Source organism: Hypanus sabinus, chromosome 14 (assembly GCF_030144855.1).
Source record: "Hypanus sabinus isolate sHypSab1 chromosome 14, sHypSab1.hap1, whole genome shotgun sequence".
In the NCBI taxonomy this organism is placed as follows: Eukaryota; Metazoa; Chordata; class Chondrichthyes; order Myliobatiformes; family Dasyatidae; genus Hypanus; species Hypanus sabinus.
Genome location: NC_082719.1, coordinates 93,111,355 through 93,136,588, shown reverse-complemented (window position 1 = coordinate 93,136,588; position 25,234 = coordinate 93,111,355). Strand labels below are relative to the sequence as shown.

Sequence of the window (25,234 nt, the reverse complement as noted above, 5' to 3'; positions counted from 1 at the left end):
CCTGCTTTTGACTTTTACCATCTGCAAAACCTTGTGTTTATTATTTCTGCTATCTTCTCTATTTTGGCCTCCGCTTTCCAATATAGTAAGATGTTTTCTTTAAAAATAAGTTGTGGGCATCTTTGACATGCCAACATTTACTGTTCATTTCTAAAAACTTGTAAAGAGAAAAGCTTTTATTTTGCTGAGCATTTTTGCTGCTTTACCCCTCCAACCGCACTCATTCATTGTGCTCTATTTACACTCCTCCTGACAGACCACTTATGATCAATGAACACTCAATTTCTCTCCATCAGAAGACATAAAGAGAATTTATTTAGTCGGGACAATCTTTAATTTTATCCATTCTGAGACATCCCCTTTGTTCCTTCCGCTGTCCTCTCTCAGCATCTTAAACCATGTTGCTTTTCTTAGTTCTACTGTTCTGGTTTTGTTGACCTAAAATTCCATTTTTCTCCCACTACAACTGCCTTCTATCCTGGCGAGTATCTCCATCATACTGCAGGTTTATTTCAGAGTTCCAGCATTTGTAGTTTTTGTTTTCAATTAGCAGAATCTAGGCGGCAACCTAATGGCACACAGTTTATGTTTACAGGAGTACAGTGAAAATGCAGCACTCAATCAGGCCAGTTGTCTCCTACGCTCCATTTTCCCAAACGCTCACCCATCAATATCCCTCTGTACCAGGGGTTCCCAACCTTTTTTATGCCATGGACCCTTACAATTAACCAAGGGATCTGTGGTTGAGACCCCAGCAGTCTGTTCCTTCCCTCGCGTTCTACATCAACCTAAAATTCATCTGAGCTAATTATCAGCAATCATCCATAAGGGAAGAGACTCACTGTCACCAGTCTCCAGAATTCATTTTCCAATGCACTGGTGACTGTCTGGAAAAATGGAAATGTGAATAGGCAGTTAGCACAGAGCACCCCGTGGCCATTCCCCTCAAAAGTAAGTATACCGCTTTGGAGCAACACACACAAAACGCTAGAGGAACTCAGCAGGCCAGGCAGCATCTATGGAAAAAAGCAGAGTCAACATTTCAGGCCAGAACCCTTTGGCAGGACTGGTGAAAAAAACCTAAGTAGATTTGACAGGTGGGGGAGGGGAGAGTGAAACACCAGGTAATAGGTAAAATTTGGAGGGGGGGGGATGAAGCTAAGAGCTCGGAAGTTGATTGTGCGTGTTGCTCGGATTTCTAGCATCTGCAAATTTTCTCTTGTTTATACAGTTTTGAAGACAGTTGTGAGGGGTAACCTCCCAGGGGAACTGGCACTGAGCATGAGCCTGTGGTGCTGAATGGAAAGTAGAGATAGGGGACTCAATAGTCAGAGGAACAGATAGGAGATTTTGTGGGCATGAACGGGACACCCGGACAGTATGTTTCCTCCCAAGTGTCAGGGTCAAGAGTAGCAATGGCATGAATTTTTGGGAAAAATGTGGAAATACTCAAACGGCAAACTAGTACAACCATGGCTGACAAGGGAAGCCAACGCTAATATAAAAACAAAAGAAGGCATAAAACAAAGCAAAAAACAGTGGTAAGACAGAGCATTGGGAAGCTTTTAAAAATTTACAGAGAACAACTAAAAGAATCATTAGAAGGGAAAAGATGAAATATGAAAGCAAGCTAGCAAATAATACCATAGTGGATAGTAAAAGCTTTTTCAAGCATGTAAAAAATAAAAGAGACGAGAGTCGATATAGGATCGCTAGAAAATGAGACTGGAGAATTAATAATGGAGGACAAGGAGATGGCAGATGAACTAAATGAATACTTTCCATCAGCCTTCACTGTGAAAGACACTAGCAGTGTGTCAGATGTTGTAGTATGTAAAGGAAGAGAAATGAGTGCAATTACTACTACAAGGGAGAAGGTGCTCAAAAAACTGAAAAACTTTTGGATACATCAGTCACCCGGACCAGATGAACTGCACCTTAGGGTTCTGTAAGAGGTAGCATTCAGAGATTGTGGAGCCAATAGTAATGATTTTTCAAAAATCATTGGACCCTGGCATGGTGCTAGAGCACTGAAACATTGTAAATGTCACTCCACTCATTACGAAAGGAGGGAGGAGCAGAAAGGAAATTATAGACCAGTTAGCCCAACCTCAGTGCTGGAGTCAATCGTTAAGGATGAAGTTATGGAGTACTTGGTAACACAGGACAAAATAGTACAAAGTCAGCATGGTTTTCTTAAGGGAAAATCTTACCTGATGAGCCTGCTGGAATTCTTTGAAGAGATTACAAGTAGGATAGACGAAGGGGATGCAGTAGATGTTCTATATTTGGACTTTCAGAAGGACTTTGACAAGGTGTCACACATGAGGCTGCTACCATGTTAAGAGCCTATTGTATAACAGTAAAGTTACTGGCATGGTTAGAACATTGGCTGATCGATAGGAGGTAGCAAGTGGAAACAAAAGGATCCTTTTCTGGTTGACTGCCAGTGGCTTGTGGTGTTCCGCAGAGATCAGTGTTGGGACTGCTTCTTTTTATGCCGTAGATCAATGGTTTAGGTGATGGCATTATTGCCAAGTTTACAGATTGGTGGGGGGGGGGGGGGGGGGCAGGTAGTGTTCAGGAAACAGATACGGTGCAGAAGGACTTAGACAGTTTAGGAGAATGGGCAAGAAAGTGGCAAATGAAATACAATGTTGGAAAATGTATGGTCATGCATGTTTGTAGTAGAAATAAATGTGCAGAATATTTCCTAAAAGGGGAGAAAATCTAAAAATCTGAGATGCAAAGGGACTTGGGAGTCCTTGGCACAGCACCCTATATTAACGCAGGTAGAGTCTGTGGTGAGGGAGGCAAATGCAATGTTATCATTCAATTCAAGACTTGAATGCAAGAGCAGGGATGTGATGCTAAGGCTTTATAAGGCACTGGTGAGGTCTCACCTTGAGTATTGTGAACAGTTTTAGGTTCCTCATCTAAGAAAAAATGTACAGGCATTGCAAATGGTTCAGCGGGGGTTGACAAGGATACTTCCAGGTATGAAAGGGCTATCATATGAGTAACGTTTGATGGCTCTGGGACTGTACTTGCTGAAATTTAGAAGGATGAAGGGTGGATCTCATTGAAAACTTCTGAATGTTGAAGGGCCTAGACAGAATAGATCTGGACAGGATCTTTCCCATGGTGAGAGAGTCTACGACAAGAGGGCACAGCCTCAGGATAGAGGGGTGTCCATTTGTGGAGAAGTGGAGAAACTTCTTTAGCCAGATGGTGGTGAATTTGTGGAATTTGTTGCCACATGCAGCTGTGGAGGCCAGGTCATTGAGTGTATTTAAAGCAGGCTCTTGACTGGACACAGCATCAGCCATGATTGAATAACAAAACAGACTTGATGGGCCAAATGGCCTAATTTTGCTCCCATGTCTTATGATTGTTGCTATATCTTATGATCTTACGGCCTAAATATTTCACTTTTCACATTTAACCCATGATCTCTAGTTCCAGTCTTACCCAACTTCAGTAATCTATCCATACCACTCATTATATTCAAAGATTCAAATGAATCAAAGCACATTTATTTCAAAGAATGTATAAATTATACAACCTTGAGATTTGTTTGCTCACAGGTAGCCACAAAGCAAGAAACCCAGAAGAACTCAATTTTAAAAAAAAGAAAAAAATAAAAGACCAACACTCGACATGCAAGAGAATGAAAACAAAATACACAACTCATGCAAACAATTGAAGTAAACGACGCATTTCGAACCAAAATTGAGTCTTCAGATCTGAACACTGGAGTAAGCCCTGAGTGATCTCATAAATATACTGGCAATAAACATCACCCTCACAAGCAGCTTTCCCACAATAGGCTTTGGCTGTTGCAAAATAAAAAAAAAACTGCTGAATAACACAGGCTAAACCTGAGGGTAATTACACTGATAATTTTAGTGTTGAGCTGACTGAAGTTATCCACGCTAGTTCAGGAGCCTGATGGCTGAAGGGTTATTAACTGTTTTTGAACCTGGTAGTGTAGGACCCAAGGCTCCTGAACCTCGTTCCCAATGGCAGTAGCGAGAACTCTGTGTGGCCTGAATGGTGCAATAGTTTTTAGAACACTATCACTTTTTCTTTGATTTCTATTGATTCAGTTTAATATAGATATTGTTCTAAGTCACAAGCATTTTGACTACTACAAATTGAGGAATAGAAGCAAGAGCAGACCATTTGAGAAGTAATGTGTTGCAACCCTGTTTAATGAGATTGTGCTACCTTAGCTCCTTCCTGATGGCAGCAGCAAGAAGAGAGCATGGCCTGGATGATGGGGGTCCTTGATGATGGATGCTGCTTTCTTTGGCAGCACTCCTTGTAGATGTGCTCAATGGTGGGGAGGACTTTTCCTGTGATGGACAGGACTCTATCCAACTCTTAGGTAGGCGCTTCCATTCTTGGGCGTTGGTGTTTCAAAACCAGGCAGGCCATGTTGCAACCAGTCAATATACTCTCCATTGTGCATCTCCCAAAGTTTGTCCAAGTTTTAGATGACATGCCAAATCTGTAGAATCTTCTAAGAAAGTAGAGGAGCTGCTGTCTTTTTTGAAATGGCACTATACACTAGTCCCAGGACAGGACAGATCCCAAGGTCAAGTCAAGCCACTCTTTATTGTCATTTTGACCATAAACTGCTGGTACAGTACACAGTAAAATCAAAACAACGTTCCTTCAGGACCCTGGTGCTACATGAAACAACACAAAAACTACATTAGCCTATGTGAGACAACTCAAAGCTACACTAGACTATGTAAAACAACACAAAAACTACACTAAACTACCGACCTACACAGGACTAAATAAAGTACACAAAACAGTGCAGGGCAGTACAATAATTAACTAATAAATAAATAATAAACAAGACAATAAGCGCAGTAGAGGACACATTTCAATATAACAATAAATGATGTAGATGTCAGTCTAGACTCTGGATATTGAGGAGTCCGATGGTTTGGGGGATGAAACTGTTGCACAGTCTGGTCATGAGAGGTTTTGCCAGATGGCAGGAGGGAGAAGAGTTTGTGTGAGGGGTGCGCGAGGTCCTTCACAATGCTGTTAACTTTGCGGGTACAGTGTGTGGTGTAAATGTCTGCAATGGTGGGAAGAGAGACACCGATGATCTTCTCAGCTGACCTCAGTATCTGCTACAGAGTCTTGTGATCCAAGACAATGCAATTCCCTAACCAGACAGTGATGCGGCTGCTAAGGACGCTCTCGATACATCCTCTGTAGAATGTGGTGAGGATGGGGTGTGGGAGATGGACTTCGCAGAGAGACACAGCTGGGCTTTCTTGGCTATGTTGGTGGTGTTGAGGGACCAGATGAGATTCTCCACCAGGTGAACACCAAGAAATATGGTGCTCTTAATGATCTCAAAGGAGGAGCCATCTATGTTCAGTGGAGAGTGGTCACTCCATGCTCTCCTGAAGTCAACAACCATCTCTTTTGTTTTGTTCACATTCAGAGACAGGTTGTTGGCTCTGCACCAGTCCGTTAGCCGCAGCACCTCCTCTCTGTAAGCTGACTCGTCGTTCTTGCTGATGAGACCCACCATGGACGTGTCATCGGCGAACTTGATGATGTGATTTGAGCTGTGTGTTGCAGCACAGTCGTGGGTCAGCAGAGTGAACAGCAGTGGACTGAGCACACAGCCCTGGGGGACCCCCATGCTCAGTGTGATGGTGTTGGAGATGCTGCTCCCAATCCGGACTGACTGAGGTCCCCAGTCAGGAAGTCCAGGATCCAGCTGCAGAGGGAGGTGTTCAGGCCCAGTAGGCTCAGCTTTCCAATCAGTTTCTGAGGAATGATTGTGTTGAATGCTGAGCTGAAGTCTATGAACAGCATTTGAATGTACATGTCTTTTTTGTCCAGGTGGGTGAGGGCCAGGTGGAGGGTGGTGGCGATGGCGTCGTCTGCTGAGCAGTTGGGACAGTACGCAAACTGATAACACTAAGGAAATTAAATTTACTGACCCACTCGACCTCAGATCCCCTAGAGAGAACTGGCTAATGGACCCGAGTTTTCTTCCTACTGTAGTTAAATTTCAGATCTTTGGTAATGCTGATGTTGAATGACAGGTTGTTGTTTTGGAACCATTCAACCAGATTTTCAATCTCGCTCCTATACATCGATTTGTCACCAGCTTTGACTCCACATCCTACTCATCATGAGCTTGCCCATTCACTGAACCTTTTTACGTTATCATTAAGTCTATGTCCTTCTTGCAGTTCATACTTTCACCATTGTGTCTCATTTCCTTATTCACATCATCTGCATAGACGGAACAAGTGGCCCCAGTACCAATATCTGCAAGACACAAAGCTTCCTAACCTCTTTATTCTTCCTGTATTCTGTTTATTGCCTAAATCTTAACCCATGCCTGTAAAATAGCTCCATTAATGTACAAATCATCTTTGGTGTGGTACTACATCAAAAGCCTTTTTAAAGATCTAATTATAGCTCCTTCACTTATCTGTCTTTATCTAGGAGATAATATCTCAGAAAATTAATGCTGTGAATTTATGAAAGGGTACTCATTTTGGACACAAATGTGTCCAAAATGAATACCCTTTCATAAATTCACAGCAGTTCTGCCCAACTCAATTATTTTCCAAATGCCATGTTATCACATCCTTAACATTAGATTCCTGCATTTTCCATCTTATTAAAGTCACACTTAGTCAGTATTACTTTGCCCCCTTTCTCCCTTTCTTCCATCCATTATAGATTACAAAAATCATATCTTTGCCAAAGAATAAAGCCACACTTACATGAATGAGAAGAACCTTTGCCTTCAGATTGCAACATCATTGCAAATGACTATTACCTTTAAAATTAATGCATGCTCATTCAAGGGTGCTGTCAAAAAAAAATACTTGCAGAACTGCCCAGCAACATCTGTGTCATGTTCTCTACTTAACAAGGGAACAACTCCAATGCTTTTACTGTACTTCACTACATTTTCACTTCAATTTTTTTTCAAAGATCTTAAATATTTTGGTATATATATATTTACAAGTAGCTCATTCCACAAACCACAAATCAATTGTTTCAATCTTCAGTTACTACAGTAAAATACAACTTATCCTCAGACATTGTCATAAGAAATCAACAGTTCAGAATTGAACTTTCAACTTTGAATGCAAACAAGGGTGAAAGGGTATCACATACTAACACACTCGAACGACGCTGGAGGAGCACAGCAGGTCAAGCAGCATTTACAAAAAGTAATAAAGAACTGATGTTTTGGGTTGAAAACCAAAAATTCCCTATTCTGCACATCGCCCCACTTCAACCCTCCTCATCCTCTTGGTCACCTCTGGTCTTCTGAATATTATGGATGAAGGGTCTTGGCCTGAAACACCAACTCTTTATACCTCTCCATAGATGCTGCCTGACCTGCTGAGGTCCTCCAGCACTTTGTGTTATTCTGGATTTCCAGCATCTGCAGAAGCTCGTGTTAAAAGTATTACATTTGAACTTACAAAGCAAACTTGCCTTTTAAAAACTGTTCGTAGAAATGAGGCTCTATTGCACCAACTGCCATGTACTTTCCATCAGATGTCTTGTAAGTCTCATAGAATGGTGCACCAGAATCCAGTAGGTTTTCGCCTCTTTGCTGATCCCATAATCCTAGTTGCTGTGATTTCCAAAGCCAGGAGCAACAGTAAGCTGCTCCTTCAACCTGTTGAACATTACAGTCAGTGCTGAAATGCAGTACATTTGGAGATAGTTAGATAGTTATTATTTAATTATTTATGGTTTTATATTGCTATACTTCTACACTATTCTTGGTTGGTGCGACTGTAACAAAAACCAATTTCCCTCGGGATCAATAAAGTTTGTCTGTCTGTCTGATAGCACTATAACACTCATCAAATTTGCATCAATTGACTATAAGATCATAAGACATTGGAGCAGAATTAGGCTATTCAGCTTATCAAGTCTGCTCTGCCATTCCATCATGGCTGATTTATTATCCCTCTCAAACCCATAAACCCATGCCTTCTCCCTGTAACCTTTGTCACTTACTAATCAAGAACCTATCAAGCTCTGCTTTAAACATACCCAATGACTTGGACTCTACATCTGTACGTGGCAATGAATTCCACAATGATAAGACTATTCAATGGTCTCCTTAGTACAATAAGATGGATTCTTGAGCTCACAACCTAACTCGTTATGGCTTTGCCCCTTACTATTTACCTGCAATACCCTAACTGTAACACTTTATTCTACACTGTTACTGTTTTCTCTTGTACTACCTCAGTGCACTGATGTGAAGAAATAATCTGTACAGACAGCATGTAAAAGAACATTTTTCATTGTGTACTTTGGAAGTTGTGACAATAATTACTTAATTTACAAACTTACCATTTGTGTAACCAATCTATATTCTACTGTATCATTTGACAGCCCTCTACATTGCCTACAACCCCACCAAACTTAATGCCAACTGCAAACTAACTAAACTACCCATCATTATTTTCATTGAAGCCATTTGCAGTGGTATGCAAAAGTTTGGGCACCCCTGGTCAAAATCTCTGTTACTGTGAATAGCTAAGCAAGTAAAAGATGACCTGATTTCCAAAACGCATAAAAGTTAGAGATAACACATTCCTTTAATATTTTAAGCAAGGTTACTTTTTTTATTTCCATCTTTTACAGTTTCAAAATAACAAAAAAGGAAAAGGGCCCGAAGCAAAAGTTTGGGCCCCCTGCATGGTCAGTACTTAGTAATATCCCTTTGGCAAATATCACAGCTTGTAAACGCTTTCTGTAGCCAGCTAAGAGTCTTTCAATTTTTGTTTGGGGGATTTTCCCCCATTCTTCCTTGCAAAAGGCTTCTAGTGCTGTGAGATTCTTGGGCCGTCTTGCATGCACTGCTCTTTTGAGGTCTATCCGCAGAACTCAATGATGTTTAGGTTGGAGGACTGTGAGGACCATGGCAAAACCCTCAGCTTGCGCCTCTCGAAGTAGTCCATTGTGGACTTTGAGGTGTGTTTAGGATCATTACCCTGTTGTAGAAGCCATCCTCTTTTCACCTTCAACTTTTTTGCACAGTGTGATGTTTACTTCCAGAATTTGTTGGTATTTAATTGAATTCATTTTTCCCTCTACCAGTGAAATGTTCCCATGCCACTGGCTGCAACACAAGCCAAAGCATGATCGATCCACCCCCGTGCTTAACAGTTGGAGAGGTGTTCTTTTCATGAAATTCTGCACCCTTTTTTGTCCAAACATACCTTTGCTCATAGCGGCCATCTATTTTAACTTCATCAGTCCACAGGACTTGTTTCCAAAATGGATCAGGCTTGTTTAGATGTTCCTTTGCAAACTTCTGATGCTGAATTTTGTGGAGGAGGTAGGAAAGGTTTTCTTCTGATGACTCTTCCATGAAGGTCTTATTTGTGCAGGTGTCGCTCCACAGCAGAACAGTACACCACCACTCCAGAGTCTGTTAAATTTTCCTGAAGGTCTTTTGGAGTCAAATGGGGGTTTTGATTTGCCTTTCTAGCAATCCTACGAGCAGTTCTCTCGAAAAGTTTTCTTGGTCTTCCAGACCTCAACTTGACCTACACCGTTCCTGTTAACTGCCATTTCTTAATTACATTACGAACTGAGGAAATGGCTAGCTGAAAATGCTTTGCTATCTTCTTATAGCCTTCTCCTGCTTTGTGGGCATCATTTATTTTAATTTTCAGAGTGCTAGGCAGCTGCTTGGAGGAGCCCATGGCTGTTGATTGCTGGGACAAGGTCTGAGGAGTCCGTATATTTATAAAGCTTTGAAATTTGCATCACCTGGCCTTTCCTAACAATGATTGTGAACAAGCCATAGCCCTAACAAGCTATTTAAGGTCCAAGACTTGGTAAAAGTTATCTGAGAGCTCAAATCTCTTAGGGTGTCCAAACATTTGCAGAATGCTCCTTTCCTTTTTTCACTCTAAAATTGTACAGAACAAAAATAATACACTAATCTTGCTTAAAATGTTGAAAAGAATGTTTCATCTTTAACTTTATGACTTTTGGAGATCAGTTCATCTTCTACTCACTTAACTATTCACAGTAATAGAAATTTTGACCAGGTTGCCCAAACTTATGCATGCCACCGTATATCAAAAAGAACAGAGATTCCAGCACCAATTCCTGCAGAACATCTCAGGTCACAGTTTTCCAGCCAGAATAAAACTTTACATCATTACCCTGCTTTTTACATTATTAAGGTTGTTAATAATTACACTTTCACATCACCTCCACAAAAAAACTCAATAGGGTTTGTAAGAGATAATCATTTTTTTATTTATTAAATTTTAGAAATTACAAAGAATAAACGTAATAGTAAAATAGTAAGAAAGATAATATTAACCCTCCCCCCCACCCCTTAACCCTTATCTAAAGAAAAAAAAAGAAAGAAAGAAGAGAAAGATTGCCTGGATATCGGAGGATCCCCTACATGCTCCATGGAGTTTTAAATAATTTTGATATTTATTTTTTATTTTCCCCAATTACTATAGTTTTATCTTCAAAGGACCTATGTATTTAATCCTATCTTTTGTAAGTATGGGAGCCAAATTTTCAAAAATATATCATATTCATTTCTTAAACTATACGTAATTTTTTCAAATGGAATACAACTATGTATTCCATTATTCCAACAATCCATAGTTAAGTATAAATCAGATTTCCAACTAACTGCGATAACTTTTTTGACTACTGCCAATGCAATTTTTATAAATTTTTTCTGATATTTGTTCAATTTAAGTTTCCGTATTGTCCCTTCAATGTCTCCTAATAAAAATAATAGTGGACTATGTGGGAGTTGTACTCCAGTAATTTGTTCCAATAAAAGTCTTAAATTTATCCAAATGGTTGAATTTTAAAACGACCAAGTAGAATGTAAAAAGGTACCAATTTCTTGATTACATCGAAAACATTGGTCAGACATATCTGAATTTAATCTATTTATTTTCTGTGGTGTTAAATATAATTGATGTAAAAAATTATATTGTATTAATCTAAGTCAAACATTTATTGTATTTCTCATACTATCAAAACATAATCTTGACCAGTTTTTCCCATCAATTTTAACATTCAAATCAGATTCCCATTTTTGTCTTGATTTATGAATTCCTAATTTAATTATTTGCTTTTGAATCAAATTATACATACAAGATGTAAATTTTTTAATTCTTCCTTTCTGAATCAATATTTCAATTTCACTAGGTTTTGGCATCAACATTGTTTGTCCCAACTTTTCTCGTAAATAGGCTCTTAATTGAAAATAACAGAAAAGAGTTATTTGATATTTTATATTTATTTTTTAATTAATCAAATGACATCAATATACCTCCTTCGAAACAATCACCTATATATTTAATCCCCTTTTGGAACCAATTATGTAAAAGTTTATTGTCCATTGTAAAAGGAATAAGCCTATTTTGAATTAAAGTTCTTTTTGCTAATAAAGATTTCTTCATCTCATCATCTATATTTACCTTATTCCACAAATCAATCAAGTGTCTTAATATAGGAGATTCTTTTTTTTCCCGTATCCATTTGGATTCCCATTTATATATAAAATCTTCTGGTATATTTTCTCCTATCTTATCCAATTCTATTTTAATCCAGGCCGATTTTTCTTCATCAAAAAAAAAACGCAATAAATCTAAGTTGATTTGCTTTATAATAATTCTTAAAATTTGGAAGTTGTAACCCTCCTAGATCAAATTTACATGTCAATTTTTCCAATGATATTCTTGACATCTTACCTTTCCAAAGAAATTTCCTTACATATTTATTCAGTTCTTGAAAAAACTTCTGAGGTAATTGTATTGGTAGATTTTGAAATAAATATTGCAATCTAGGAAATATATTCATTTTTACAGTGTTAACTCTACCTATTAATGTTATTGGTAACATCATCCATTTATCAAGATCCTCTTTTATTTTTTTTAATAATGGCAAATAATTTTGTTTATATAAATTTTTTACATCATTGTCAACTGTAATACCTAAATATTTTATCCCATTCATTGACCATCGAAATTGAGCTGCTAATCGACATTGATTGTAATTTCCTTTGGTGAGGGGTAAAATTTCACTTTTATCCCAATTTACTTTATAGCCTGATACTTTCCCATATTCTTCCAATCTAAAAGATAATATTTGCAACAATTGCAATGGGTTTGTTAAATAAATCAAAACATCATCAGCAAATAAATTAATCTTATATTCTTCTTGATTAACTCTAAAGCCCCTAATATCTGAATCTGTTCTAATTAGTTCTGCTAATGGTCCTATTGCCAATACAAATAAAGCAGGTGATAATGGGCAGCCTCATCTAGTTGACCTCGTTAAGCAAAATAGTGTTGAAATCTGACCATTTGTAACGACTTTAGCTTGAGGATTAGTATTTAAAGTTTTAATCCATTATATAAAAGATTTTCCTAACTCATATTTTTCCAATACCTTAAATAAAAAATCCCATTCCAATCTATCAAATGCTTTTTCTGCATCTAAAGCAACTGCCACATTCATTTCCTCTCTTTTTTGTGCCAGATGAATAATATTAAGTAACCGAGTTATATTATCCATTGATTGTCTATTTTTAATAAAACCTGTTTGATCCATATGTATTAATTTTGGTAAATATTTAGATATTCTATTAGATAGAATTTTTTGCTACTATTTTATAATCTATATTCAACAAAGAAATAGGCCTGTATGATGTTGGTTTTAAAGGGTCTATCTTTTTTTGGCAATACAGTTATGATCGTTGTTAAAAAAGATTGCAGAAGTTTATGCATTCTTTCCACTTGGGTATATTAATTCCATAAAGGAGGAATTAATAAATCTTTAAATTTTTTATAAAACTCAGGAGGAAAACCATCTTCTGCTGGGGATTTATTACTCTGAAGTGATCCTAAAGCTTCTTCAACCTCTTTTAATGTAAAGGGCATATCTAATCATTTCTGTTCTTCCAAATTTAATTTTGGAAGGGTTATTTGTGATAAAAATTTATCTATCTCAGCAGTCTTATTTTGTGATTCTGATTGATATAGTTCAGTATAAAATTTTTGAAAGTTTCATTAATTTCTAAAGGCTTATAAGTAACCTTATTTACACTTGTTCTAATTGCATTTATTGTTTTAGAAACTTGTTTCTGTTTTCAACTGCCAAGCAAGAATTTTATGCGATCTTTCACCTAATTCATAATATTTCTGTTTAGTTCTCATAATTACTTTTTCTAGACGATATGCCTGAAGTGTATTATATTGTAGTTTTTTTATTAACAAGTTGTCTTCGTTTTTCTTCTGTCATATATCTTTGAGATTCTTTTTCTAACTTTATATCTTTTTCCAATTGATCTATTTCTGCTCTATATTCCTTTTTAATCTTAGATGTATAACATAATCTGACCCCTTACATATGCTTTCATCGCTTCCCATAATACAATTTTATCCTCAACTGAATGTAGATTTGTATCCAAAAAAAATTGAATTTGTTTTTTCATAAAATCACAAAAATCTTGACGTTTTAATAGAGTTGAATTAAATCTCCATCTATAAATCGATTCCTCCTTATCCATCATTATCATTGTCATTATCAAGGGGGAATAATCTGACAATATTCTTGCTTTATATTCCACACTTTTCAGTCTATCTTGAATATTTTTTGATAATAAAAAAAATCAATCCTTGAGTAAGTTTTATGTCTGTTTGAATAAAATGAGTAATCTCTTTCTCTTGGATTAATTTTTCTCCATATATCAATCAGATTTAAATCTTTCATTAATGATAAAGTTAATTTTGTTACTTTTGATTTTATAGCGCCTTTAGTTGATCTATCCAGAACTGGATCTAAACAAAAATTAAAATCTCCACCTATTTATATTTTATCATGTGCATCAGCCAAGTTCAAAAAAACTTCTTGTATAAATTTTGCATCATTTTCATTTGATGCATAAAAGTTCATAAAAGTCCATAATTCTGAAAAAATTCGACAATGTATAATCACATATCTCCCCCCCAGAATCAATTATTACATTTTGTATTTTAATTGGTAAAGATTTATTAACCAGAATTGCAACTCCTCTCGATTTTGAATTAAATGAAGCTGCAATGACATTTCCAACCCATTTTCTCTTTAATTTCTTAAGTTTAAGTTCTTAAATGTGTTTCTTGTAAAAAAAAGCTACATCTCCTTTCATTTTCTTAATATGTTAAAACTCTTTTTCTTTTCACAGGTCCATTAACTCCATTAACATTAAAACTTAAAAAATTAAGTAAATTAATCATTCATAGTACCTTGGGAATTCTTTAAAATTCTCCATGTTGCTATGAGTCTCCCCCAATCACCCAGGCAAAGAAGAAGTAGAAAAAAGGTAACTAATATATAAGAAAAAAAAATACCCCCCCACTAATGTTGCGAATAAAAAGAACACATTACCCACCCTCACCCGTTTTACGGGTCATAGCAATCGCCATGATTGTACACGTGAAACTCGCAGCTATCGATCAGGAGTTCCCTCAGCTCCCCCGCAAAAAATATATATATATTAATAAAGAAAAGAAAAAATAATAATAATTAATGTATCTACTCTCAATTAATACTCCTCAACCGCTTTTTTTCTTATAAATGTCCATCACTTGATGTCCCCCCTGTAAGAGATAATCTGCCCTGCACAAAGCAAAACTGATTGTCCGCAGTCAGATTAGGTTTTTCCCAATGTGCATAAATCCTATCCTTTAAAATCCTCTTCAAATGCTTCCTTTCCCATTATTGCAAGGCTCATAGGCCTACAATTTGCGGGATCATCCCCATTTCCTTTCGCGAACAAAGGAACAACATTGGCTAGTCCTCTGGGACTTTGCCTTTACTAGTAAAGCTACAGAAATCTTCTCCAGAACAGTGCAATTTCCTGACTTGCCCCTTTCAATGACCTAGCAAACATCAGATCAAGCCCTGGGGACTTATACACCTTGATGTTCTTTGAAAGACCCAGCACCACCCTCTTCATGATCTCAAAATATTCAACCATATTAACATGTCCCATACTGCTAAAACTATTCTTTATCAGGAGGTAGTCACACCAAAAAACCAAGAAGTAGGCAGATGGATGACGGTCCAGAGAGGCAGGGGGAGCAGGCAGAGAGAGCAGAGCACCCCTGCGGCCATTCCCATTAACAATAAGAATACCGTACTGGATACTGTTGATGGGGATGACCTACCAGGAATGAGTTGTAGTGGTCCTGCCTCTGGCACAGAGGTTGAACCCTCAACTAGAAAGGGGAGGAGGGAAGAGAAGAGAGCGATAGTTTTAGGGGACTCTATAGTTAGGGGGGCAGATAGGAGATTTTGTGGGGCAGATCGGGAGTCTCGGATGGTATGTTGCCTCCCTGGTGCCAGGGTCCGGGACATCTCAGATCGGGTGCAGGCTATTCTTGAGAACGAGGGCATGAACCCAGATGTAGTGGTCCATGTAGGGACCAACGATGTAGTTAAGGTGAGTGAGGGGGTCCTGCTTAGAGAGTTCAGGGAGTTAGGAGTGAAGCTGAAAGGCAGGACCTCCAGGGTGACAATTTCGGGATTGCTACCTGTGCCACGTGCGAGTGAGGCGAAGAATAGAATGATTATGCACATTAATACGAGGCTGAGAGCATGGTGCAGGAAGGAAAGGTTCAGGTTTTTGGATAATTGGTCTTTGTTCCAGGGACATTGGGATCTGTTTCGAAGGGACGGTCTACATCTGAACCGGAGGGGTACAAACATTCTTGCAGGAATGTTTGCCAGTGCTGCTCGGGGGGGGGGGGGTTTAAACTAGATGTGCAGGGTGCAGGGATCCAGATCCAGAGGGTTGGTCAGAAGGAGCATGGGGTTAAATGTGTTAGAAGGTTTGGGTGATCTTGAGAAGGTCATCAAAATTCAAGGTGCAATTAGCCCGATGGAAGTTCAAGGAGCTGGGTTAGGTACAATCGACAGTGTTTTAAGCAAAGAGAGGAGGAATGGGCTAAGAATTCTATACTTGAATGCGCGTAGTGTCAGAAATAAGACAGATGAGCTTGAAGCTCAGATGAAAATGGGGAACTACGATATTGTTGGGATAACGGAGACATGGCTGCAAGGGGATCAGGCCTGGGAATTGAGTGTACCAGGGTATACGTGCTATCGTAGAGACAGAAATATGGGAAGAGGGGGTGGGGTGGCCCTGTTGGTGAGGAATGAGATTCAGTCCTTAGCAAGAGGTGTCTTGGGAACAGGGGAAGTAGAGTCTGTGTGGATTGAGCTGAGGAACAGTAAGGGTAAAAAGACCCTAATGGGTGTTGTGTACAGGCCCCCAAACAGTAGCGTGGATATTGGGTACAAGTTGATTAGGGAGTTAACATTGGCATGTGCTAAAGGTAATGCAGTCGTTATGGGAGATTTCAACATGCAGGTGAACTGGGAGAATCAGGTAGGTGCTGGACCCCAGGATAGGGAGTTTGTGGAGTGTCTAAGGGATGTATTTTTGGAACAGCTTGTGCTTGAGCCAACCAGGAACGAGGCTATTTTGGACTTGGTGATGTGTAATGAACAGGAATTGATAAGTGATCTTGAAGTAAAGGAGCCATTAGGAAGTAGTGATCATAACATGCTAAGTTTTTATCTACAATTTGAGAGGGATAAGGGCAGATCAGAGGTGTCAGTGTTGCAATTAAATAAAGGAGACTACGGAGCCATGAGGGAAGAGCTGGCCAAAGTTAAATGGGTGGATGCCCTGGCAGGAAAGACAGTGGATCAGCCGTGGCAGATATTCTTGGGCATAATACAAAAGATGTAAAAGCAGTTCATTCCAATGAGAAGGAAGGATTCAAAGAGGGGGAAGGGGTCACAGTGGTTGACAAAGGAAGTCAGAGATTGTATAGCATTAAAGAAAAAGAAGTATGACAGGGCTAAAATGAGGTGGAATACAGATGATTGGGAAAGTTTTAAGGAACAGCAGATCTTAACTAAAAAAGCAATACCGAGAGAAAAAATCAGGTATGAGCTCAGTCTAGCCAGGAATATAAAAGGGGATAGCAAAAGCTTTTTTAGCTATGTGAAGAGAAAGAAGATAGTTAAGAACAATGTTGGCCCCTTGAAGAATGAATTGGGAGAAATTGTTATGGGAAACAGGGAAATAGCAACAGAATTTAATGCGTACTTTAGATCTGTCTTCACCAGGGAGGACACAAGCAATCTCCCAGATGTATGGATGGGCCAGGGTCATAAGATATCAGAGGAATTGAGACAGATTGACATTAGGAAAGAAACTGTGATGAGTAGACTGGTAGGACTGAAGGCTAATAAATCCCCGGGTCCAGATGGTCTGCATCCGAGGGTTCTAAAGGAGGTGGCTCAGGAAATTGCGGATGCATTGGTAATCATTTTCCAATGTTCATTAGATTCAGGATCAGTTCCTGAAAATTGGAGAGTGGCTAATGTTATCCCACTTTTCAAGAAGGGAGGGAAGGAGAAAACGGAGAACTATCGCCCTGTTAGCCTAACGTCAGTCATGGGGAAGATGCTTGAGTCCATTATTAAGGACGAAATAGTGGCACATCTAGATGGCAGAAATAGGATTAGGCCGAGCCAGCATGGATTTACCAAGGGCAAATCATGCTTGACTAATCTGTTGGAGTTTTTTGAGGGTGTAACAAGGATGTTAGATGAGGGTAAGCCAGTGGATGTTGTGTACCTAGATTTTCAGAAGGCATTCGATAAGGTGCCACATAGGAGATTGGTGAGTAAAATCAGAGCTCATGGCATTGGGGGCAGGGTTTCAACATGGATAGAAAACTGGTTGGCAGATAGAAAGCAAAGGGTAGCAGTGAATGGGTGTTTCTCGGACTGGCTGGAGGTTACTAGTGGGGTACCACAGGGCTCTGTATTGGGACCACAGCTCTTTACGATTTATGTCAACGATTTAGATGAGGGCATTGAAAACTATATCAGCAAGTTTGCTGACGATACTAAACTGGGTGGTAGTGTGACATGCGAAGAGGACATTAGGAGAATACAGGGAGACTTGGATAGGCTGGGTGAGTGGGCAGATACTTGGCAGATGTCATTCAATGTGAATAAATGTGAAGTTATCCACTTTGGAAGCAGGAACAAGAGGGCAGAGTATTGTCTGAACAGTGTAGAGTTAGGTAAGGGAGAAATGCAAAGAGACCTAGGAGTCCTAGTTCATCAGTCAATGAAGGTGAATGAGCAATTGCAACAGGCAGTGAAGAGGGCAAATGGAATGTTGGCCTTTATTACAAGGGGAATTGAGTACAAGAGCAAGGATGTCCTTTTGCATTTGTACAGGGCCCTGGTGAGACCACACCTGGAATATTGTGTATAGTTTTGGTCTCCAGGTTTAAGGAAGGACATTCTGGCAATTGAGGAAGTGCAGCGTAGATTCACTAGGTTGATTACTGGGATGGCAGGGCTGTCTTACGCAGAGAGATTGGAGAGATTGGGCTTGTACACGCTGGAATTGGGGAGATTAAGAGGGGATCTGATTGAAACGTTTAAGATAATTAAAGGATTTGATAGGATTGAGGCAGGAAATATGTTCCAGATGTTGGGAGAGTCCAGTACCAGAGGGCATGGATTGAGAATAAGAGGTCAGTTATTTAAAACAGAGTTGAGGAAGAGCTTCTTCTCCCAGCGAGTTGTGGAGGTGTGGAATGCACTGCCTCGGAAGACGGTGGAGGCCAATTCTCTGTATGCTTTCAAGAAGGAGCTAGATAGATAACTGATGGATAGGGGAATCAAGGGATATGGGGACAAGGCAGGGACTGGGTATTGATAGTGAAAGATCAGCCATGATCTCAGAATGGCGGTGCAGACTTGAGGGGCTGAATGGTCTACTTCTGCACCTATTGTCTATTATCTTTCTCTTTCATGAATACTAGGGCTTAGGGCTTCCAGTACAATGGCGGCTCGCTCTCTGGGCCCAACCAAAGGAGTAATTATTCATTCTTTATGTCTTTATGATCACAACACACCACAGGATATTAACAACATCAAGCTCCTAGGAATGTCTAAAAAAGGAGTTCAACACCCTCAGGTGATGAACCAGGAGTTCACACTGGACAAAAATAGTATGTAGTTACTTTTGTGTTTTCTGGTAGATACCGTTCGTAAATATTGCCAGATTTGCACTATTTTTGCTATCCTGTGTAAGTTTGTTTTTGGCGCACCTAATACACCCTTGCACTGAAGTGCTAAGCAACTCCAGCCAATTTTTTTCTTTGACATTAACTCAGTGCTTTCATGCTGCACCTCTGTAAGGACCTCAATCAAAACTGAATGATTGTCACTAAGACAGACAAGGTCTCAAGGTTCCCAACCCTTGGCAGAATCTATGTAACCAGACTTCCTGGTATTTTTCAATATTGTGGAAGAGCTTTCTGCAGTTAAACAAATAACCAACTCCCCATAACAAGAAATAAATCTATAAATATCATCTCACCATGTTTGCATCAATGATTTGTCCTTTTCCAGATTGCATTCTTTCATACAGTGCTAGAATTATACCCAGAGCGCACAAAACCCCACCTCCAGCAAAGTCAGCCAACACAGTTAGTGGTGCATAGGGCTTCTCTTCTTTCCTGCCAAACTTTGACAGCAGACCTATTACAGATACATGTGATCAGTACATCGTTTGACAAAAAAAACATCTCAATATATCTTTTCCATTAAAAGAAACTTTTTTTTTCTAATTTGCTTTCTATATTATGGGCCTCACTATAAATAAGCAGTTAATTGTGGTTTTCGTCAAAAAAGGTAGCGATGAAGGTGTTGCAGTCCTGGAAGAGCAGCCATAGTAGTTTTGTGAGGCGAATTTCACAAATGCTTCACAGCCTGAGGAACCTATCTCTGATTCCTCGACCTGTGAGAAACATTGAAATTTGCTGCCCAAAACCATTACATGCACACGTTCAGAAGAAAGAAGATTTATTATCCCTGACACGACATTATATTTGTATTTTCACAGTAGTAATACAGTGCAAGGCAAAAAAAAATCACCATGTTGCAATAAGAAATTTTAAAACACTGAAAAAAGAGCAAAAAAGTAAGCTAGTGTTTATAATCTTATCAGAAATCTAATGGCAGAGTGGAAGAAGCTTTCTTAAAATGTCTGAGTGTATCCTTTCTCTCCCTCCTGACAGTAGCAATGAAAAAAGAGCATGCCCTGGGTGGTGAGGGTCCCCAGTGATGAATGCTGCCTTTATGAGGGGTCGCCTTCTTGACGATTATCATGATGTCATTGAATACTGCAGCACAGAAGGATCATTGGGACCTCTTTTGGGGCAGGCATGACCTGTACAAAAAAGACAGGTTGCACTTGAATCCAAGGGGGACCAATACTCTGGCCGGGAGGTTTGCTAAGGCTATTAGGGAGAGTTTAAGCTAGAATTGCTGGAGGGTGGGAACCGAACAGTAGAGATGGAGGAAGGGGCGGTTAGCTCACAAATTGAGAAAGCTTGTAGGCAGTGTTATGAGGGAGGATAGGCAAATGAATAGAAGGGATGCGCTCAGCCTTATAGTTTGAGATGTGTCTATTTTAATGCAAGAAGCATCATGAACAGAGAGGATGAGCTTACCTGGATCAGTACTTGGAGCTATGATGTTGTGGCCATTACAGAGACTTGGATGGCTCAGGGGCAGGAATGGTTACTTAAGAATTCCAGGTTTTAGTTGTTTCAGAAAGGACAGGGAGGGAGGCAAAAGAGGTGGGGAGGTGTGGAGTGGCACTGCTGATCAGAGATAGTGATACAGCTGCAAAAAAGGAGAAAGTCATGGAAGGATTGTCTACTGAGTCTCTGTGGGTGGAAGTTAGAAACAGGATGGGATCAATAACTCTACTGGGTACTTTTTAATATATAGACCATCCAATAGTAACAGGGACATCGAGAAGCAGATAGGGAGAAAGATTCTGGAATGGTGCAGTATTAACAGGGTTGTCATAATGGGAGACTTTAATTTCCCCAAATTTTGATTGGCATCTCCCTAGAACAAGTGGTTTAGATGGGGTGAAGTTTGTTAGGTGTGTTCAGGAAGGTTTCCTGACACAATATGTCGATAAGCCTACAAGTGGAGAGGTGTACTTGATCTGGTATTGGGAGATGAACCTGGTCAGGTGTCAGTTCTCTCAGAGGAGAGCATTTCGGAGTTCATGTTCATAATTCTATCTCCTTTACCATAGCATTGGAGAGGGATAGGAATAGACAAGTTAGGAAAGCGTTTAATTGGAGTAAGGAGAAATATGAAGCTATCAGGCAGGAACTTAGAAGCATAAATTGGGAACAGATGTTCTCAGGGAAATGTGGGAAATGTTCAGGGGATATTTGCCTGAGCTCTGCACAGGTACGTTCCAATGAGACAGGGAAAGGATGGTAGGGTACAGGAACCATGGTGTACAAAGGCAGTTGAAAATCTAGTCCAGAAAAGAACAGCTTACAAGGTTCAAAAAACTAGGTAAAGATAGAGATTTAGAAGATAAGGCTAGCAGGAAGGAACTTAAGAATGAAAATAGGAGAGTCAGAAGGGGTCATGAGAAGGCCTTGGTGAGCAGGATTAAGGAAAACCCCAAGGCATTCTACAAATATGTGAAAAACAAGAGGATAAAATGTGAGAGAATAGGACAAATCAAGTGTGACAGTGGAAAAGTGAGTATGGCAGAAGGGATTAACTTCATTGGACATTTGATTACTAATTCAAGTCGTCAAGTCACTTTTTATTGTCATTTTGACCATAACTGCTGGTACAGTACACAGCAAAAATGAGACAATGTTTTTCAGGACCATGGTGCTATATGAAGCAGTACAAAAACTACACTGAACTACGTGAAAAACAGCACAGAAAAAAAACTACACCAGGCTACAGACCTACCCAGAACTGCGTAAAGTGCACAGAGTGTAAAGTGCAGGCTTTACAATAAATAATAGACAAGACAATAGTCAAGTTGAGGGCAGAAGTTGGTGTCAGTCCAGTCTCTGGGTATTAAGGAGACTGATAGCTTGGCAGAACAAAACTGTTACACAGTCTGGTCATGAGAGCCCGAATGCTTTGGTGCCTTTTCCCAGACGGCAAGAGGGAGAAAAGTTTGTATGAGGGGTGTGTGGGGTCCTGCATAATGCTGTTTGCCTTGCAGCTACAGCATGTAGTGTAAATGTCTGTAATGGTGGGAAGAGAGACCCCAATGATCTTCTCAGCTAACCTCACTATCCGCTGCAGGATCTTACTATCCAAGATGTACCAGGCAGTGATACAGCTGCTCAGGATGCTCTCAATACAAGCCCTATAGAATGTGATAAGGATGAGGGGGTGGGAGACGGACTTTCCTCAGCCATCACAGAAAGTAGAAACGCTGCTGGGCTTTCTTTGCTACGGAGCTGGTGTTGGTGTTAATTGAATTAGTTGAGCATAATATTGTGGGCTGAATGGCTTGTTCCTGTGTTGTAATGCTTTATGCTCTAAAGGTAAGCTTTGGACTAATCAGAAAAGTGTTTTAATTGAATCTCTGCATCACTTGATGTAAAAACAGATACCTTACAGCAGAAATGAAGTAATGTTGATTTATTTCTCTTAAATCTACTTATAATAAAATCCATTTCAATTACCTGAGGCAGAAATATAGTTGATATCATGCCCAGCAGTTTTGGAAAATGGTCCACTTTGTCCAAACCCAGTCAGTCTGGCATAGATGAGCCTTGAATTTTGCCCACATAAAACTTCAGGTCCAAGACCCAGCCTCTCCATGACACCTGCAAGACAACATAAGCTCAGTGCAGTTAGATCAACAAGCAAACTGTAAAATTATTATTAACATCACTATTATGTTCTTAAAAGAAAAGCATGAGAGTTTTAAGTAAAACAATCCGAAGGCAAGATGTGCTGCCCAGTAGAAAGCCAACACATGGCATATTGGTGCAATGGAAACATTTGATTCAGCATTCCAAAATGTGTGCCTAAAACAAAAACAAATTGTGTGCTTAAAACAAAAACAAATTATTGAGCTATAGTGAAGGTATTGAAGCTTTACCTAATTTAAGTAGAACTAAATAGCTTCTTTCTGTCTTGTTTAATTGTCTGAAGTACTTTTTAAACCAGATGCTTTGCTTCACTTTCTTCACACTGTATATTTTCTGCCCATGACCTCCAGGCTTCTCATGTCATCCCCCTACCCCATCCACCCACCTGTTTCACCCATTACCTTCTGCCTTGGACTCCTCTCCTTCCCCCCACCCTTTTATTCCACCTTATTTCCCCCTCCCTTTCCAGTCCTGATTACTCAAAATGTTGACTGTATATCCCTCTCCATAGATGTTGCCTGACATGCTGAGGTCCTCCAGCATCATGCTCTGGATTTGCACTACCTTCAGATTCCCTTGTGTTTGTAAGCTTATGACTTCAACTATTTTTTGAGCATGAATGCAATAGATTTCTATTCTGACTGAACCCACACAGGCTCTACTACCATTAAAAAAATCACAAAATTGTTACAAGAGAGTCCATTTAGTCTGCACTGGCTGTAGATAAATGCAGTATAGGTAGCTCTATTCTCCCAATCTCTCTCATAGCCCTGCAAATTTTTTCCTTTCAGATACACACCCCGAGAACCCTATAATTGAATCTCTACAAATCACTTTTGGCTACCACCTCCATTCAATATGCTCAATTAACGTGCTGCCTTCACGATTCAGCTACTCAAGTTTAAGTAACCTTTGATCTGGAGTAATCACAATCACCCAGACTTCCTCAGCCTATTGTCCCCAGTTACACTGGGCTAACACAAGATACCCAAAATCTGTTAGAATGAAGTGTTGGTTATCAGGCAGACAGAAAGGACATCCTAGACATAATTAACATAAAATGACAACCATCAATCTGTTGGCAAATTATGATATCAACCATTGAAATATTTCCCCTTTGATCTCAATTGAAATTCAGTTTTACCACAATGCCATGCCTAGTCGAGCGCTCCCTTGATGCTAAAGCCAGGCACATACTATATGTCTCAATTCTGAAATTCAGATTTTTGGTCCATGTTTGGACCAGGGTTGGAGCACAGTAGCTCAGGCAAACACCAATTGGACATCAATGGACAAGTTATTGCTAAATAAATGCTATTTGAAACATTGGCTGACTGGATTTCCAGCAGTTTGTTGATGACTTGAGAGTAGACTGATGGGTAGCAATAATCTGGATTGGATTTGCCCTGCTTTAATTTTGTGAACAAGACAAATAGTATCTAGGCCAATTTAAATCCACACAGTGCAGCTACAACCTAGAGTTCAAAGATTCAAAGTACATTTATTATTAAAGTACATATACAGAATACAAATCTAAGATTTGTCCTCCAATAGGCAGCTACGAAACAAGGTAACATCATTGAACCTGTTTGACCATCAAACAGGTTCAGCGTGAGAAAAGAATGCATTGCACAAATGGCAAAATGTGAGCAAACAACACACAGAATATCAAACCAAGAGTCCATTAGTTTTCAGTTTAGTTCAGTGCCGCCAGCTCACTGCAGGCTGCAAAGCCAGCCTTCGCAAATGTGCCCCAGTCCACACAGATCTCCCAAATTAAGCCACTCAAAAACCACACAGCTATGTGAGTTTTAGGAAAACTAAAAGTGAAGGTTGTCTGGCATTCCTTATGGAAAAAGGATAGGCAAGTCTCTTCACACTGTCGCCAAGGAAGCATCAACCCGTCATCATAGCTTCTTTTATGCCAGCCCACTTCTCAGGCACACAGCATAGAAATAGGCTCTTCAACCCATTATGTTCATGCCTACCAAGTACCACCTCTGCTACAGCCTATCCACTGGACAACAAAGATTTTGCTTCCTGCATACCTTTAGGTGTATCTTATGAATTTTGGGCTACTGATCATGAAAATCACCATGAAATTTCCTTATCACACACCATTTTTTTAATAAACATGTTTATTATTTCAATTCATAATTCAAGTCAATTAAAATGTTGCCTACAATGTAAGCTGGAAAGTTTCTTATCTTGCCCAGGCATGCTTGGGCATGCTTAGGTGGCGTGACTGCTGCATGGCAGGACATGGTTTTAGTAGTAAATATTGGGTTCAGGACTGTAAGGATGGAATTTGCTATCAACAGGCACAAAAATGTCTATGAAAGATTTTGATATTTCAGACAGATGCTTCCCAGAATAACTCTGATTCTGATGCTATG

At 39.4% G+C, this 25,234-nt stretch overlaps 2 protein-coding genes across 2 annotated transcripts in view; one reads left to right on the top strand and one right to left on the bottom strand.

Moving 5' to 3' along the window:
• Positions 1–25,234, bottom strand: part of amacr (alpha-methylacyl-CoA racemase) — an 83,072-nt gene that overhangs the window by 39,781 nt on the left and 18,057 nt on the right. Inside the window, 3 exon segments of the mRNA XM_059989654.1 lie at positions 7,507–7,693; positions 19,493–19,653; positions 22,647–22,790. Coding sequence (XP_059845637.1) covers positions 7,507–7,693; positions 19,493–19,653; positions 22,647–22,790 — 492 coding nt within the window.
• The window catches only part of LOC132404994 (uncharacterized), a 30,016-nt gene continuing 20,634 nt past the window's right edge, over positions 15,853–25,234 (top strand). The window contains exon 1 of the mRNA XM_059989655.1: positions 15,853–16,950. Within this exon, the coding sequence (XP_059845638.1) occupies positions 15,881–16,828 (948 nt within the window). The 5' untranslated portion in view covers positions 15,853–15,880 and the 3' untranslated portion in view covers positions 16,829–16,950. The remainder of the gene's footprint in view (positions 16,951–25,234) is intronic.